General features: G+C 42.4%; 1 protein-coding gene across 1 annotated transcript in view; it reads left to right on the top strand.

Moving 5' to 3' along the window:
• LOC115114864 (carboxyl-terminal PDZ ligand of neuronal nitric oxide synthase protein-like) overlaps window positions 1-8,784 on the top strand; it is a 31,795-nt gene extending 23,011 nt beyond the window's left edge. Inside the window, exon 10 of the mRNA XM_029643356.2 lies at window positions 4,978-8,784. Within this exon, the coding sequence (XP_029499216.1) occupies window positions 4,978-5,495 (518 nt within the window). The 3' untranslated portion in view covers window positions 5,496-8,784. The remainder of the gene's footprint in view (window positions 1-4,977) is intronic.
• The last annotated feature ends 4,696 nt before the right edge of the window (window positions 8,785-13,480 follow it).

Here is a 13,480-nt window from a genome sequence, read left to right as displayed (position 1 = left end):
AATGATTTGTCCCAAATACAATGGTTTTAGTTTTTGAAATATTTGGGACTAACTTATTTCTTGCAACCCATTCTGATACTGACTGCAGCTCTTTATTATGTAAGGTAAGGGTACTAGACAGCTGCCCTGGGGAATTCCTGATTCTACCTGGATTATGTTGGAGAGGCTTCCATTAAATAACACCCTTGGTGCTCTGTTAGACAGACACAATATAGCAGGAGGTGTAAAGCCATAACACATACGTTTTCCCAGCAACAGACTATGATCGATAATGTCAAAAGCCGCAATGAGGTCTAACCAAACAGCTCCCACAATTGTTTTATCATCAATTTCTCTCAGCCAATCATCAGTCATTTGTCATTAGTGTCTTCCGTACATGTTGAATCTCCATCCCTATAAGCGTGCTGAAAGTCTGTCAATTTGTTTACTGTAAAAAAGCATTATCTGGACAAGCACCATTTTTTTCCAAAGGTTTACTAAGGAAGAGAGAAGGCTAATTGGTTGGCTATTTGAGCCAGTAAAGGGGGCTTTACTGTTCTTTGGTAGCGGAATTACTTTTCCTTCCCACCAGGCCTGAGGGCACACTTTCAAATAGGAGTGGCATCTCTTACTTTTTATTCATCCCTTTGCTCTTTGATTGTCTGCCTTTCTTTATTCCTCCTTCTCTCTTCATCCCTTGTTCTCTCTCCCTCCTCTTCCATTTATATTTCTAGTGGTAGCCTAGTGGTTAGAGCATTGGACTAGTACCCGCAAGGGTGCAAGTTCAAATCCCCGAGCTGACAAGGTACAAAATCTGTCGTTCTGCCCCTGAACAGGCAGTTAACCCACTGTTCCTAGGCTGTCATTGAAAATAAGAATTTGTTCTTAACTGACTTGCCTCGTAAAATATATTTTAAAAATCTCTTTCTTCATCCCTCCCTCTCTTATCTCTTCATCCCTTTTTCTCCACTCACCCTCTTCATCCTTGTTTCTCTTCTCCTCTCTCACCCTCTCTTCATGCCTCCCTTCTCTTTCTTTGGTTCTCTTGCTCTTCCTTTCACACAGGTGATTCTGTACTGTTATGTCAACTCAGCGAAAAGAGAAACGTCCCTTTTTCAAGACCCTGTCTTTCAAAGATTATTCGTAAAGATTCAAATAACTCCACAGATCTTCATTGTAAAGGGTTTAAACACGGTTTCCCATGCTTGTTCAATGAACCATAAACAATTAATGAACATGCACCTGTGGAACGGTCATTAACTTCTTGGTGACAGGGGGCAGTATTTTCACGTCCGGATGAAATGCATGCCCAAGTTCAACTGCCTGCTACCCATCCCGAGAAGATAAGATATGCATATTATTAGTAGATGTGGATTCAAAACACTCTGAAGTTTCTAAATCTGTTTGAATAATGTCTGTGAGTATAACAGAACTTATGTAGCAGGCGAAACCCAGAGGAAAAACCATTCCGATTTTTAAATTTTGTTTTAGAGGTCACTCTTTTTCAATGAATTTTCATTGGGAATTCAGATTTCTAAGGGACCTTCTTGCAGTTCCTACCACTTCCACTGGATGTCACCAGTCTTTTAGAAATTGGTTGAGGTTTTTCCTTTGTGTAATGAAGAAGTAGCCGTGTTCAAAACAAGGGTCACTTCAAGTGTACTGTTTGTTAGAGGCGCGTGACCAGAAAGGTAGCGTCAGTTTGTTTTCTTCCTGTATTGAACACAGATCATCCCATCTTCAATTTTATCGATTATTTACTTTAATAAATACCTAAAGTTGTATTACAAAAGTAGTTTGAAATGTTTTGGCAAAGTTTATAGGTACATTTTGAGAAATTTTGTAGTCACGCTGCTCAAGTTGGAACCATGTTTTTCTGGATCAAACTCGCCAAATAAATGGACATTTTGGATATACACTGCTCCAAAAAATAAAGGGAACACAAAAATAACACATCCTAGATCTGAATGAATGAAATATTCTTATTAAATACTTTTTTCTTTACATAGTTGAATGTGCTGTTAACAAAATCACACATTTGATTTCCATTGATAATTTTTATCAACCCACGGAGGTCTGGATTTGGAGTCACACTCAAAATTAAAAGTGGAACACCACACTACAGGCTGATCCAACTTTGATGTAATGTCCTTAAAACAAGTCCAAATGAGGCTCAGTAGTTTGTGTGGCCTCCACGTGCCTGTATGACCTCCCTACAATGCCTGGGCATGCTCCTGATGAGGTGGCGGATGGTCTCCTGAGGGATCTCCTCCCAGACATGGAGGGCTGTGCACCCCACACCATGACTGACCCACCGCCAAACCGGTCAGGATGTTGCAGGCAGCAGAACGTTCTCCACGGCGTCTCCAGACTCTGTCACGTCTGTCACATGTGCTCAGTGTGAACCTGCTTTCATCTGTGAAGAGCACAGGGCGCCAGTAGTGAATTTGCCAATCTTGGTGTTCTCTGGCAAATGCCAAACGTCCTGCACGGTGTTGGGCTGTAAGCACAACCCCCACCTGTGGACGTCGGGCCCTCATGCCACCCTTATGGAGTCTGTTTCTGACCGTTTGAGCAGACACATGCGCATTTGTGGCCTGTTGGAGGTCATTTTGCAGAGCTCTGGCAGTGCTCCTCCTGCTCCTCCTTGCACAAAGGCAGAGGTAGCAGTCCTGCTGCTGGGTTGTTGCCCTCCTACGGCCTCCTCCACGTCTCCTGATGTACTGGCCTGTCTCCTGGTAGCGCCTCCATGCTCTGGACACTACGCTGACAGACACAGCTCGCATTGATGTGACATCCTGGATGAGCTGCACTACCTGAGCCACTTGTGTGGGTTGTAGACTCCATCTCATGCTACCACTAGAGTGAAAGCACCGCCAGCATTCAAAAGTGACCAAAACATCAGCCAGGAAGCATAGGAACTGAGAAGTGGTCTGTGGTCACCACCTGCAGAACCACTCCTTTATTGGGGGTGTCTTGCTATTTGTATGTAATTTCCACCTGTTGTCTATTCCATTTGCACAACAGCATGTGAAATGTATTGTCAATCAGTATTGCTTCCTGAGTGGACAGTTTGATTTCACAGAAGTGTGATTGACTTGGAGTTACATTGTGTTGTTTAAGTGTTCCCTTTATTTTTTTGAGCAGTGTATATCGACTTAATTAATTGAACAAAAAGACAATTTTTGATGTTTATGGGACATATTGGAGTGCCAACAGAAGAAGCTCGTCGAAGGTAAGGCATGATTTATATTCATATTTCTCCGTTTTGTGTCGTGCCTGTAGGGTTGAAATATGTTTTCTCTCTTTTGTTTACGGAGGTGCTATCCTCAGATAACAGCATCGTTTGTTTCCGCCGAAAAGCATTTTTGAAATCTGACATGTTGGCTGGATTCACAACACGTGTAGCTTTAATTTAGTATCTTACATGTGTGATTTCATGAAAGTTTGATTTTTACAGTAATTTATTTGAATTTGGTGCTCTGCATTTTCCCTGGCTTTTGGCCAGGTGGGATGCTAGCATCCCACATAACCTCTCTGGGATAAGACACTAACAGCTTACAGACGGTATGCAAATAAGGTCACAGTTATGAAAACTTAGGACACTAAAGAGGCCTTTCTACTGACTCTGAAAAACACCAAAAGAAAGATGTACAGGGTCCCTGCTCATCTGCGTGAACGTGCCTTACGAATGCTGCAAGGAGGCATGAGGACTGCAGATGTGGCCAGGGAAATAAATTGCAATGTCTGTACTGTGAGATGCCTAAGACAGCGCTACAGGGAGACAGGACGGAGAGCAGATCGTCCTCGCAGTGGTAAACCACGTGTAACAACACACATACAGGAGGGTGTGATGTTCGGTACAGGATGGCAACAACTGCCCGAGTTACACTAGGAACGCACAATCCATCCATCAGTGCTCAGACTGTCCGCAATAGGCTAAGAGGCTGGACTGAGGGCTTGTAGGCCTGTTGTAAGGCAGGTACTCACTAGACATCACCGGAAACAATGTCGCCTATGGGCACAAACCCACCGTCGCTGGACCAGACAGGACTGGCAAAAAGTGCTCTTCACTGACGAGTCGCGGTTTTGTCTCACCAGGGGTGATGGTCGGATTCGCGTTTATCGTTGAAGGAATGAGCGTTACACCAAGGTCTGTACTCTGGAGCGGGATCGATTTGGAGGTGGAGGGTCCGTCATGGTCTGGGGTGGTGTGTCACAGCATGATCGGACTGAGCTTGTTGTCATTACAGGCAATCTCAATGCTGTGTGTTACAGGGAAGATCCTCCTCCATGTGGTACCCTTCCTGCAGGCACATCCTGACATGACCCTGCAGCATAACAATGCCACCAGCCATACTGCTCGTTCTGTGTGTGATTGCCTGCAAGGAATGTCAGTGTTCTGCCATGGCCAGTGACGAGCCCGTTCTCAATCCCATTGAGCACGTCTGGGACCCGTTGGATCGGAGGGTGAGGGCTAGGGCCATTCCCCCCAGAAATACCGGGAACTTGCGGGTGCCTTGGTGAAAGAGTGGGGTAACATCTCACAGCAAGAACCAGCCAAATCTGGTGCAGTCCATGAGGAGCTGCACTGCAGTACTTAATGCAGCTGGTGTCCACACCAGATACGGTCTGTTACTTTTGATTTTGACCTCCCCTTTGTTCAGGGACACATTATTCAATTTCCGTTAGTCACATGTCTGTGGAACTTGTTCATTTTATGTCTGTTGTTGAATCTTATGTTCATACATACATTTTCATGTTAAGATTGCTGAAAATAAACACAGTTGACAGTGAAGACGTTTCTTTTTCTGCTGAGTTTTTAAAATAATTATCCACATTGACATCACAGCTCGTAAGCAACACTGTCATCTTGCCCTTTTTAATCTATCATCATCTCCTCTCTCAGTCCTGTCCTCAACTCACTTCCTCTCGCTATATTCCCTCCACTCATCTTCTTTCCTCCATTCCAACAAATTCTCTCTCTTCTCTCCACAGTGGGCTCCCAAGACAGTCTGCTGGAGATCACCTTCCGTGCCAAGCCCCCCTCCTTGCTACATGACATCACCACCCCCCACACCTCAATGGGCCCCCTGCAGGGTCAGCCCCAGATAACCAATGGCTCCTGGGCCTCCATCCTACCAGGGGCCTTTCCTCCAGGGACCAGGGCCCCGGACAGCCACTCTCTGGGCCCGGGCGGAGTGAGGCTGGAGTGCTTCCGCTTCCCCCGCAGTGGGGGAGGGGACAACCACGAGAGCCAGAACCAGGAGGCTGAGAGTCCATGCTCGGGCTGCCCAGGCGGGGACTCCCCTCTGGGGGTTCTTGGATCCCTGGAGCTCCTCCGTTTCCGGGAGTCGGGGATAGGTTCGGAGTACGAGTCCAACGCGGATGAGAGCAGTGATAGGGACAGCTGGGGGCGGGGCGAGGGGGCGCGGCCTGAGGGCGTGGCACTTCTGTTCAACGTAATGAATGCGGAGAGCCCCGCGGACTGTCTGGGTGATGAGGTGGCCGTGTAGCCGTCCGCGGCTTCGTCTTCACCCAAGAATGAAATCATATCACAGTCTACAGTTCTATGGTGTTAACTGTTCACCACCCTCCAAACTCTGCTCTGCAGTTTTGTTTGATATTCGTTTGTTGCATTTTTTGTATTTGTGGGATATTTTGTTTATATTTGGTCACGTTTGTCTGATGTTTATTTATATCTGTTGCAGTTAATTACATGTGTTTCTTGAATGTGTTTACATTTTTTCATACATTTTGTCTCAGCACTTGACTTGCTGCTGCTGTTCCTGCTCTCCTGGGCTTACTGCTGTGTAGCTGTAGTTTGTGTCACAGCTGTCTAAATATGTGGTTCTGGTCTGTGTTATTGAAGCATTGTGTAATAGTGAAACAACCCAGCATGGCCAGTCGTTGGCGCTGTTTGTTTGTTTTTTGACTAAAAGACTTTGAATGAGTTGAAAATGAGTAAACGTCTAATGTAAAGACTGCGAACTTCAAAAGCCCGCTGTACTAGTGCTGTATTACATGACTGGATCTCATTTGTGACTGACAATTGATTCAAGACAGTTTACATTCAAGTTTTCCTCCACCGTGATGCTCCATGCAATAAGTCCTCTTTGGTACTATTCACTTTTGAGCCAACTCAATATCATACACCCAAAAAGTTGTCGTTGTTTGTTTGGTGCAATTGAAGAAAAAAAAATGAGTGGTCTTTTGTTGAATGACAACACACACTTCATTGAATAATCCCTACTCTTGACCAATGACTGATGAAGGGGCGTAGACTTCGGCACCGAACATCAGCTTGCCTCAATTTCTTTTGTGTTCACAAACAGCCGAACAAACCCTTGCCGAAGACCAAAACTTCACAAAATGGCGTCATAATATATGCATGAACTGTTCCGAACTGTTTCGGAAGGGAAGCGGACGCCTTAAGTGTACAATATATCTCACCACAGTTATTTACCCTCTCTCCCAATACAAGGCATGCTAGGGTTTAGATGGAACCAATAATATCTCACTAGTCTCTAATATCAAATTTAAATCAAATGTATTTATATAGCCTTTTGTACATCAGCTGATATCTCAAAGTGCTGTACAGAAACCCAGCCTAAAACCCCAAACAGCAAGAAAAGCAGGTGTTGAAGCACTAATAGAGTAGAGGTTTGAAGCCAATTGAATATCACTTAAATGTTATTAAATGTTAAATGTTATTACGCCTATATCTACACTAGCTCAACATAGCGATTTTTCCCCCTCCCAAGATTAAGGCGGTTAGGATTCAGTTTGGAGCCAACTATATATCACTACTCTTTAGACATTTACTGACTTTATCATCCCCCTAAGGACAATTTGTTTGCAACACAGAGGTGTGTGTGTAACAAAATCAGCAGCAGCATATTTAGCAGGTTCTGCTCTCCCTGCAGCTTGGCTGTCACTGCTCCCCATGTCTCCGTACTGCACCAATGCTGCATTGTCATGTTCTAATGGCCCAGCTGTCAAACAGGCAGGACTTTTTGAGTCGGCTCCAAGCCACTGACTCATCGTATTGGGACCACGTCTTTGAGCGCTCTCCAAATCGATACATCGCTTACATCGCTCTCTTTTGTTAATGTGTTTTACTCCCTCTCTCTCTCCCTCACACACACACACACACTATTTTTCCCTGTCACCCTCCATTTTTGCGTTTGACTATTTTTCTACTCTTCTCTCTTGTCGTGTCTTTGGCTATGCCGGATTAAGTGATATGATAAGCTATTATATAAAATAATTTCTCCGTAATTAACATTACCTGATTGAGCTAATCATGTAAATGTAATTAACTAGAGAGTCGGGGCACCACGAAAGAATATTTATAGAGCTGTTATCTTCTGAATAATCTCTTAAAGACCTAGTAATATTTTACATCAATAGCAGTCTATTAATCGTCATCTTAATTCAGTCTCATCTGAAAGTTGTAAATTCTTGGTTATCTGCACGAACCCTGGCTAACAAGTTGAATCAGCAATACAAAATTGGGTTTAATTATTTATTTACTAAATACTTAACTAATCACACAGAATTACACATACACATAATTAAATTGTAACTTGATTACAAATTACGTCATAAAGGAAAAAGTCCCTAGCGGACGGAACAGATATGACAGCTGGTTACACAAAAGAAAAGGGCTGGGTTTGAGTGAAAGAGCGGGAAGACTGAGGAACAAAGGGCGAAGCTGTGCTAGAGTAAATACAGAATCTTATGCATTCTAAATTACCGCCCATTTGGAACAGGAAAATGCAATAAATATTTACTCTGAGCTGCGCTTCAGTAGGTTGGTGGTAGATGGAAGGCCGTGTTGCCCAACCGAGTCCTTTGTCCTTTGAAGAATGTCTCTGCTGGTAAATTGGATACGTTGTAGTAATGTCGTTGTGTGGTAGATGGGATACTCTGTCTGTTCCTTCCTAACCTTCGTTTGCAGCTGCTGTTGCTAACTCAACAGCTAGAAGGTATCACTTCTGTAGTGAATAAGAGTTCAAAGTACATACCATTCCCAACCAAAGCTCACGCTGATGTTGGTTTCGTTCTGTAGTTATCTGAACCATTCTGACATCGGACCGTCGTCCTCACATCCTCGGAACAGGAGGTTACATTGTCGTCAAGGCTTTATATAGGAAGGGAGAGGAGGGCGTGTTTGAAAAGTTTTATAGGCCATGTCCCTTCACAGGGGCGGGCCACTGATTGAGCATAGCCCTAACCTTATGAAAACCCACATCTCACATTTTAGAAGCTAAAATCAGATTTCATCCCATCACGAATAATTTCATATTCAAACATGTAAATTGAACAACAATTCCATGTGAATCTGATAACTCTGATGTGTAGACTTTCCACTGTAGAGTTTGTCATCTTATCATTGATGAAAATGTCTCAGATGACAACCGAACTGACATCATATTCATTAAGTACCACCGCATATGTTCAATTGGTTGGAATACCAGAATATAGTTCATTTCCCACCACCTTCTGATGTTCCCAGAATCTCTATGTTAACCAAGGTGTTTGCAAATGTAACATCAGTAGGGTAGAGAGAGGAAAAAGGGGGGAAGAGGTATTTATGACTGTCATAAACCTACCCCCAGGCCAACTTCATGACACTCTCAATCGTTTATTTTCAGGGTCATGTCTTTTCTGATATGAAAGTGTACAAAAAGTGGAAAGGGAAGATACATCCAGTTGGACAACTGACTAAGTGCATTCAGTTAGGTGTGATGTCACTAATGCTCTCCTCACTGAATTAAACACCCATTCTCAAATGCCATGTTCGATGTATCTCCTCTTTTAGCTCATCTGAATTTATTAAAAATAGCTTACTGTCTTAGAAGGTGTCCCAAATGACACCCTATTCCCTATGTAGGGCACTGCGTTTGAACAAAACCTGATCAAAATAAGTGCCCTACATAGTGAATCGGGTGCCATTTGGGACACATCCTTAGTTCGCCTTATCCAGACCCGGGTTCAAATACTATTTGAAATCTTTCAAATATTTTAAGCATCCCCTTTAAGATGGGCTTGGGGTGCACTTTTGGGACTGTTCTATTACATCCATTGCAAAAGGCAAGCTCAATCAAGCACAGCTGAAGTATTTGAAATGATTTCAAATAGTATTTGAACCCATGTCTGCTCTTCTCATATTCAGCACCGATTCTCCTCTGGATACGACTTTCCGTTCTCCAACTAACGTTGACCTTTTCAACTATCTGTCTCTGTGGGTATTTATAGCTATTTTCTGTCTGTGGACTGTGTTGAGATCATTTTTAAAGGTGCCGGCCTAACTGGGAGAGTGAGAAGACAACAGCGCTGGTCTTCGGATTGGGTCAGTACCCTTGGGAGCATTCGTTAAGCTCAACTACTGACACCTCCCTGTTGCCTAACTTTGGGTAGCTAATGAGGTCGAACACGTAAATGTTGGACATGCTACAAAACATTTGATGTTTATGGAATCGATTGTTTTGACTCATTAGAGTTCTGAAGGTGTGTGCCCCTGTCTGATGGTTGACTTCATGACTATATAGCTGATATGACGGTCATTTCTAAATCAATATTTTCAGTGCTTCAGCTTAAAGTGCAGCCAAAAGTTCCATGAATATCAAGAAAAATATTCAGCTTTTAATTTTTTATTAATTTGTAAATATTAATAAAAACATAATTCCACTTCGAAATTATTGGGTATTATGTGTAGGCCAGTGACACAAAATCTCAATTTAATCTATTTTAAATGCAGGAAAAAGTGGAAAAAGTGAAGCTGATTCAGACAATCATTTCTAAATCACAAATTCAGCGCTTCAGCTAAAAGTGCTGCCAAAAGTAGATGACACTTGCTCAACAAATCTTACATTGTTAGCTTAAAAATATGTTTTAACCCATCAATATTTGAGACAGAGATAGTCACACCCTATTTCTTCAGGTTGTCAGAGTATGTTGTCAAAAAGCACAACTCTGTAGGACTGACACACCCTGTATTGAGACTACAAAGGAAAGTAGTAAAAATTGCAGTATGGTAACAGCCCAAATATGCTCTTTGTGCTTTGAGGTAACACTCACAGTGGCCTGCAGATGAGTACTAAGAAGAGCACTGTGATAATGATTATTGGAAATTAGAGAACAAAACCTGGGCCAACAAACATCAAACAGTCAGAACAATGTTTATTATATCCTTTTCATATAATAAAACCTGGTTATCAATTTTTTGCTCCTGACACTGAAGGCATGTCTAGCCTATAGCTACAAAATATCTAGCTTACTCTCAAACAAGGACCGATAACAGTTAGGCTGTCTATGTATAGAGGTCAGTCCCTCCTGATCTCCATCTGTGGTCGGTCTTTTATGGAGGCGGAGAGTGTTTACTCCTGTCAAAATCTGTCCACGATAAGCAGATCGATAAGAAAACCGCCTGCCTTCTCGCCTTTGGCAAATATGGGCAGCTGCAGCCCAATATGGTGACCGGAGTATGGGTGTGTCTAAAGGACGGGTGTATGGAAAGAAAATCAGCTAATTGGGTAGATTTGTTGCCCCTCAAGACCGTTTTGCGTGGCTGACTGGGCTGCACGAGTCAAGTCGATAAGCCAGCGACCAGTGCACCGATGTTGTTTCGATGTGCCTGCTGACCACTGATAGGGGCTTGCTACTATCAGTCTGGTGGTGTTGCCGACGGTAGCAAATGTTTTCCCTCCCATGATTTTATTTCAAGTAGGATAGCAGCCCGCACAAGAAATTACTAATATTGATAACCATCTAGATGCCACCTTGATATGTACATACAATCTACTCAATGGGGAGGGCATGAATGGCAACGACACAGGGACACAGCGCTCTTCGCTCCCGCTTGACAAGCACTACTGTCCTGCAACGGCCTGGGAAGTAACCAGCTACCTAGTAGCCAATATCAGGGTGACAGTCACAGTAAGCACACACATACAACTCACGAAGCAACAGTACACTGATACTTCACTTTAATACAAAATAAACAATTGTCAGTTTTATAACCTTTTTTTTAAAAGTATTATTTGTATAAAACTAACAGTGAAATACGACTCAGACTCAAATGTATGGTAGTTTCATGGTAAGATACAAAATAAACACTGCTCAATCAATCAAAACTGTTTAACCTCCCTGCATGGGGAGAGTGCATTCCCCATGCCCCTTGCTTTTGACACACCCACTACTTCAGACACACCCACTCTCCATATTACGGTTGCCATATTGTAATGCAGCTACCCCCTTCTCACCTTTGGAACAATGACTTCAGTTGTTGGAACGGTCACTCGACTATCTTGTCAATATAATAGAAAATATTTAGTTATGGTCAAGTACTTCCATATTATTGCTTTCTTAGAAAGGCTGTGGCTGTTTGGGATTGCACGCCCACGATACGTAAACATGGATGAGTAGGCTAGTGCGAGAACTTTTGATTCATCTGTTGCTTTCCTAAAAGCACTTCCAAGAAAACATTGAGTAACATTCACAACAGAATATAATTTAATAACAATATAATTTAATAGTGATATAATTTAACTTTCCATATGTACATATTGAATACCATATTGCCAAGACTGGCTATACTGCCATTCTTCCTTTACTTCCGAAATCCCTATGATGTTCACAGTTGATTCACAGCTGATCAATGTTGTGTGTGAAAAGTGTTAATCAGACAGATCTGATTGGAGGACCAGGATCCAGATGTTTTTCTTCATGATGAATTGTGTGTGCAGTAACTCCCAATAACCACCATTTGTCACACCCTTATCTGTTTCACCTGTCTTTGTGATTGTCCTCACCCCCCCCCCTCTCCCCCCTCCAGGTGTCGCCCATCTTCCCCATTATCCCCTGTGTATTTATGCCTGTGTTCTCTGTTTGTCTGTTGACAGTTTGTCTTGTTTGTCAAGTGAACCAGCATTTTTGTCTCAGCTCCTGCTTTTTCCAGTCTCTCTTTTTCTCGCCCTCTTGGTATTGTCCTGACTCTGAGCCTGCCTGCCTGACCCCTCTGCCTGACCCTGAGCCTACCTATCATCCGGTACCGTTGCCCCACCTCTGGTTTACTGACCCCTTCCGGCCTTGTCCTGTCTATTGCCTGCCCCTGTTGGATTATTAAACCATTGTTATTTCGACGTTGTCTGCATCTGGGTCTTACCTTCATACCTGATACTATTATCACTAACTAAAACAAACTAAAACTAACTCCAAGTAAACCAACACTAACTATCATAACTCAAACATACTACCAAAAAGTCAAACGTACTACCACTAAGTCAAACAACAGATGTGGGATCTTAATTTGGTCACCCTTTTGCTGAAGAACTTTCCTACAATGCAGGAAATTATAAACTTGTAGTGTTGAAGTTTGTAATTTCCACTTTGAAATTTCAGAGTTGACTGTACAAAACTTTAAGAACATCTGTTTCCTCCATGACAGAATCGACCTGAATCCAGGTGAAAGCTATGATCCTTTATTGATGTTTACTTGTTAAATCCACTTCATGTTAAAGAAGGATTTTTAAGCCTTGAGATAATTGAGTCATGGATAATAATATGTGTGTGCCATTCAGAGGGTGAAGGGGCAAGACAAAAGATTTAATGCCGAATGCACCGGTTTTGTCAAGAACTACAACGCTGCTGGGTTTTTCACGCCCAACAGTTTTCGATGTGCATCAAGAATGGTCCACCACCCAAAGGACATCCAGCCTACTTGACACAACTGTGGGAATTATTGGAGTCAACATGGGCCAGCATCCCTGTGGAACACTTTGTAGATTCCATGCCCTGACAATTAGAGTCTGTTCTGAGTAATTGACCATTAATTAACATAAACACATTTAGCATCTCCTGGCTTTGACACTGCCACTGATGCAGACCTTTGAAGTGTCTACACTTTAAAAAGTCTAATAAATCCATGTAATATAAACTACACTTTCACAATAAATCCATGATTTATTTTAGACAGGTCTGAAGAAACATGTTATGAAGAAAATGTCTATTTCAGAAGAACAGAATAGCATAGTCTGAGTTATTTTAGGTCCTGATCTGACTATGCCATATGGTTGTGGGCTACACTCATTTAGCAGGCTAGATTTGCTTTGAATTCTGTGGCATTATTTTATAGTATTTTAGAGTATGAAGAATACAATTGAACAAAGCTGAATAAAATAGAAAGGATATTTTATCCAAACCATTTGGGGGAGTGCGCACATGCGGCTATTCTGTTTTGAGCGATTAACAAAGAAACAGGTACTCCTATGTGCTTCATTTTGAGTTATTTGTGTAACTTTAGTTGTGATACAAACATTGGGTTATATGGTTTGATTTTGTATAAATTCTAAGGCTGCATGATGCACCTCTAATGATGATTTGAAAAAAAGTTGAATGGGAGGCATGAGATCTGCTTTTTTTGTGCAGGCTGTACCCACTTCATCAGTCTCTTATTCACAATTTGACAAAAACTTGATAATGCCTCGAATTAACC

This window comes from Oncorhynchus nerka, linkage group LG9b (genome assembly GCF_034236695.1).
Source record: "Oncorhynchus nerka isolate Pitt River linkage group LG9b, Oner_Uvic_2.0, whole genome shotgun sequence".
NCBI lineage: Eukaryota > Metazoa > Chordata > Actinopteri > Salmoniformes > Salmonidae > Oncorhynchus > Oncorhynchus nerka.
The sequence above is the reverse complement of the archived record's forward strand: the minus strand, read 5'-3'. Positions and strand labels throughout refer to the sequence as shown.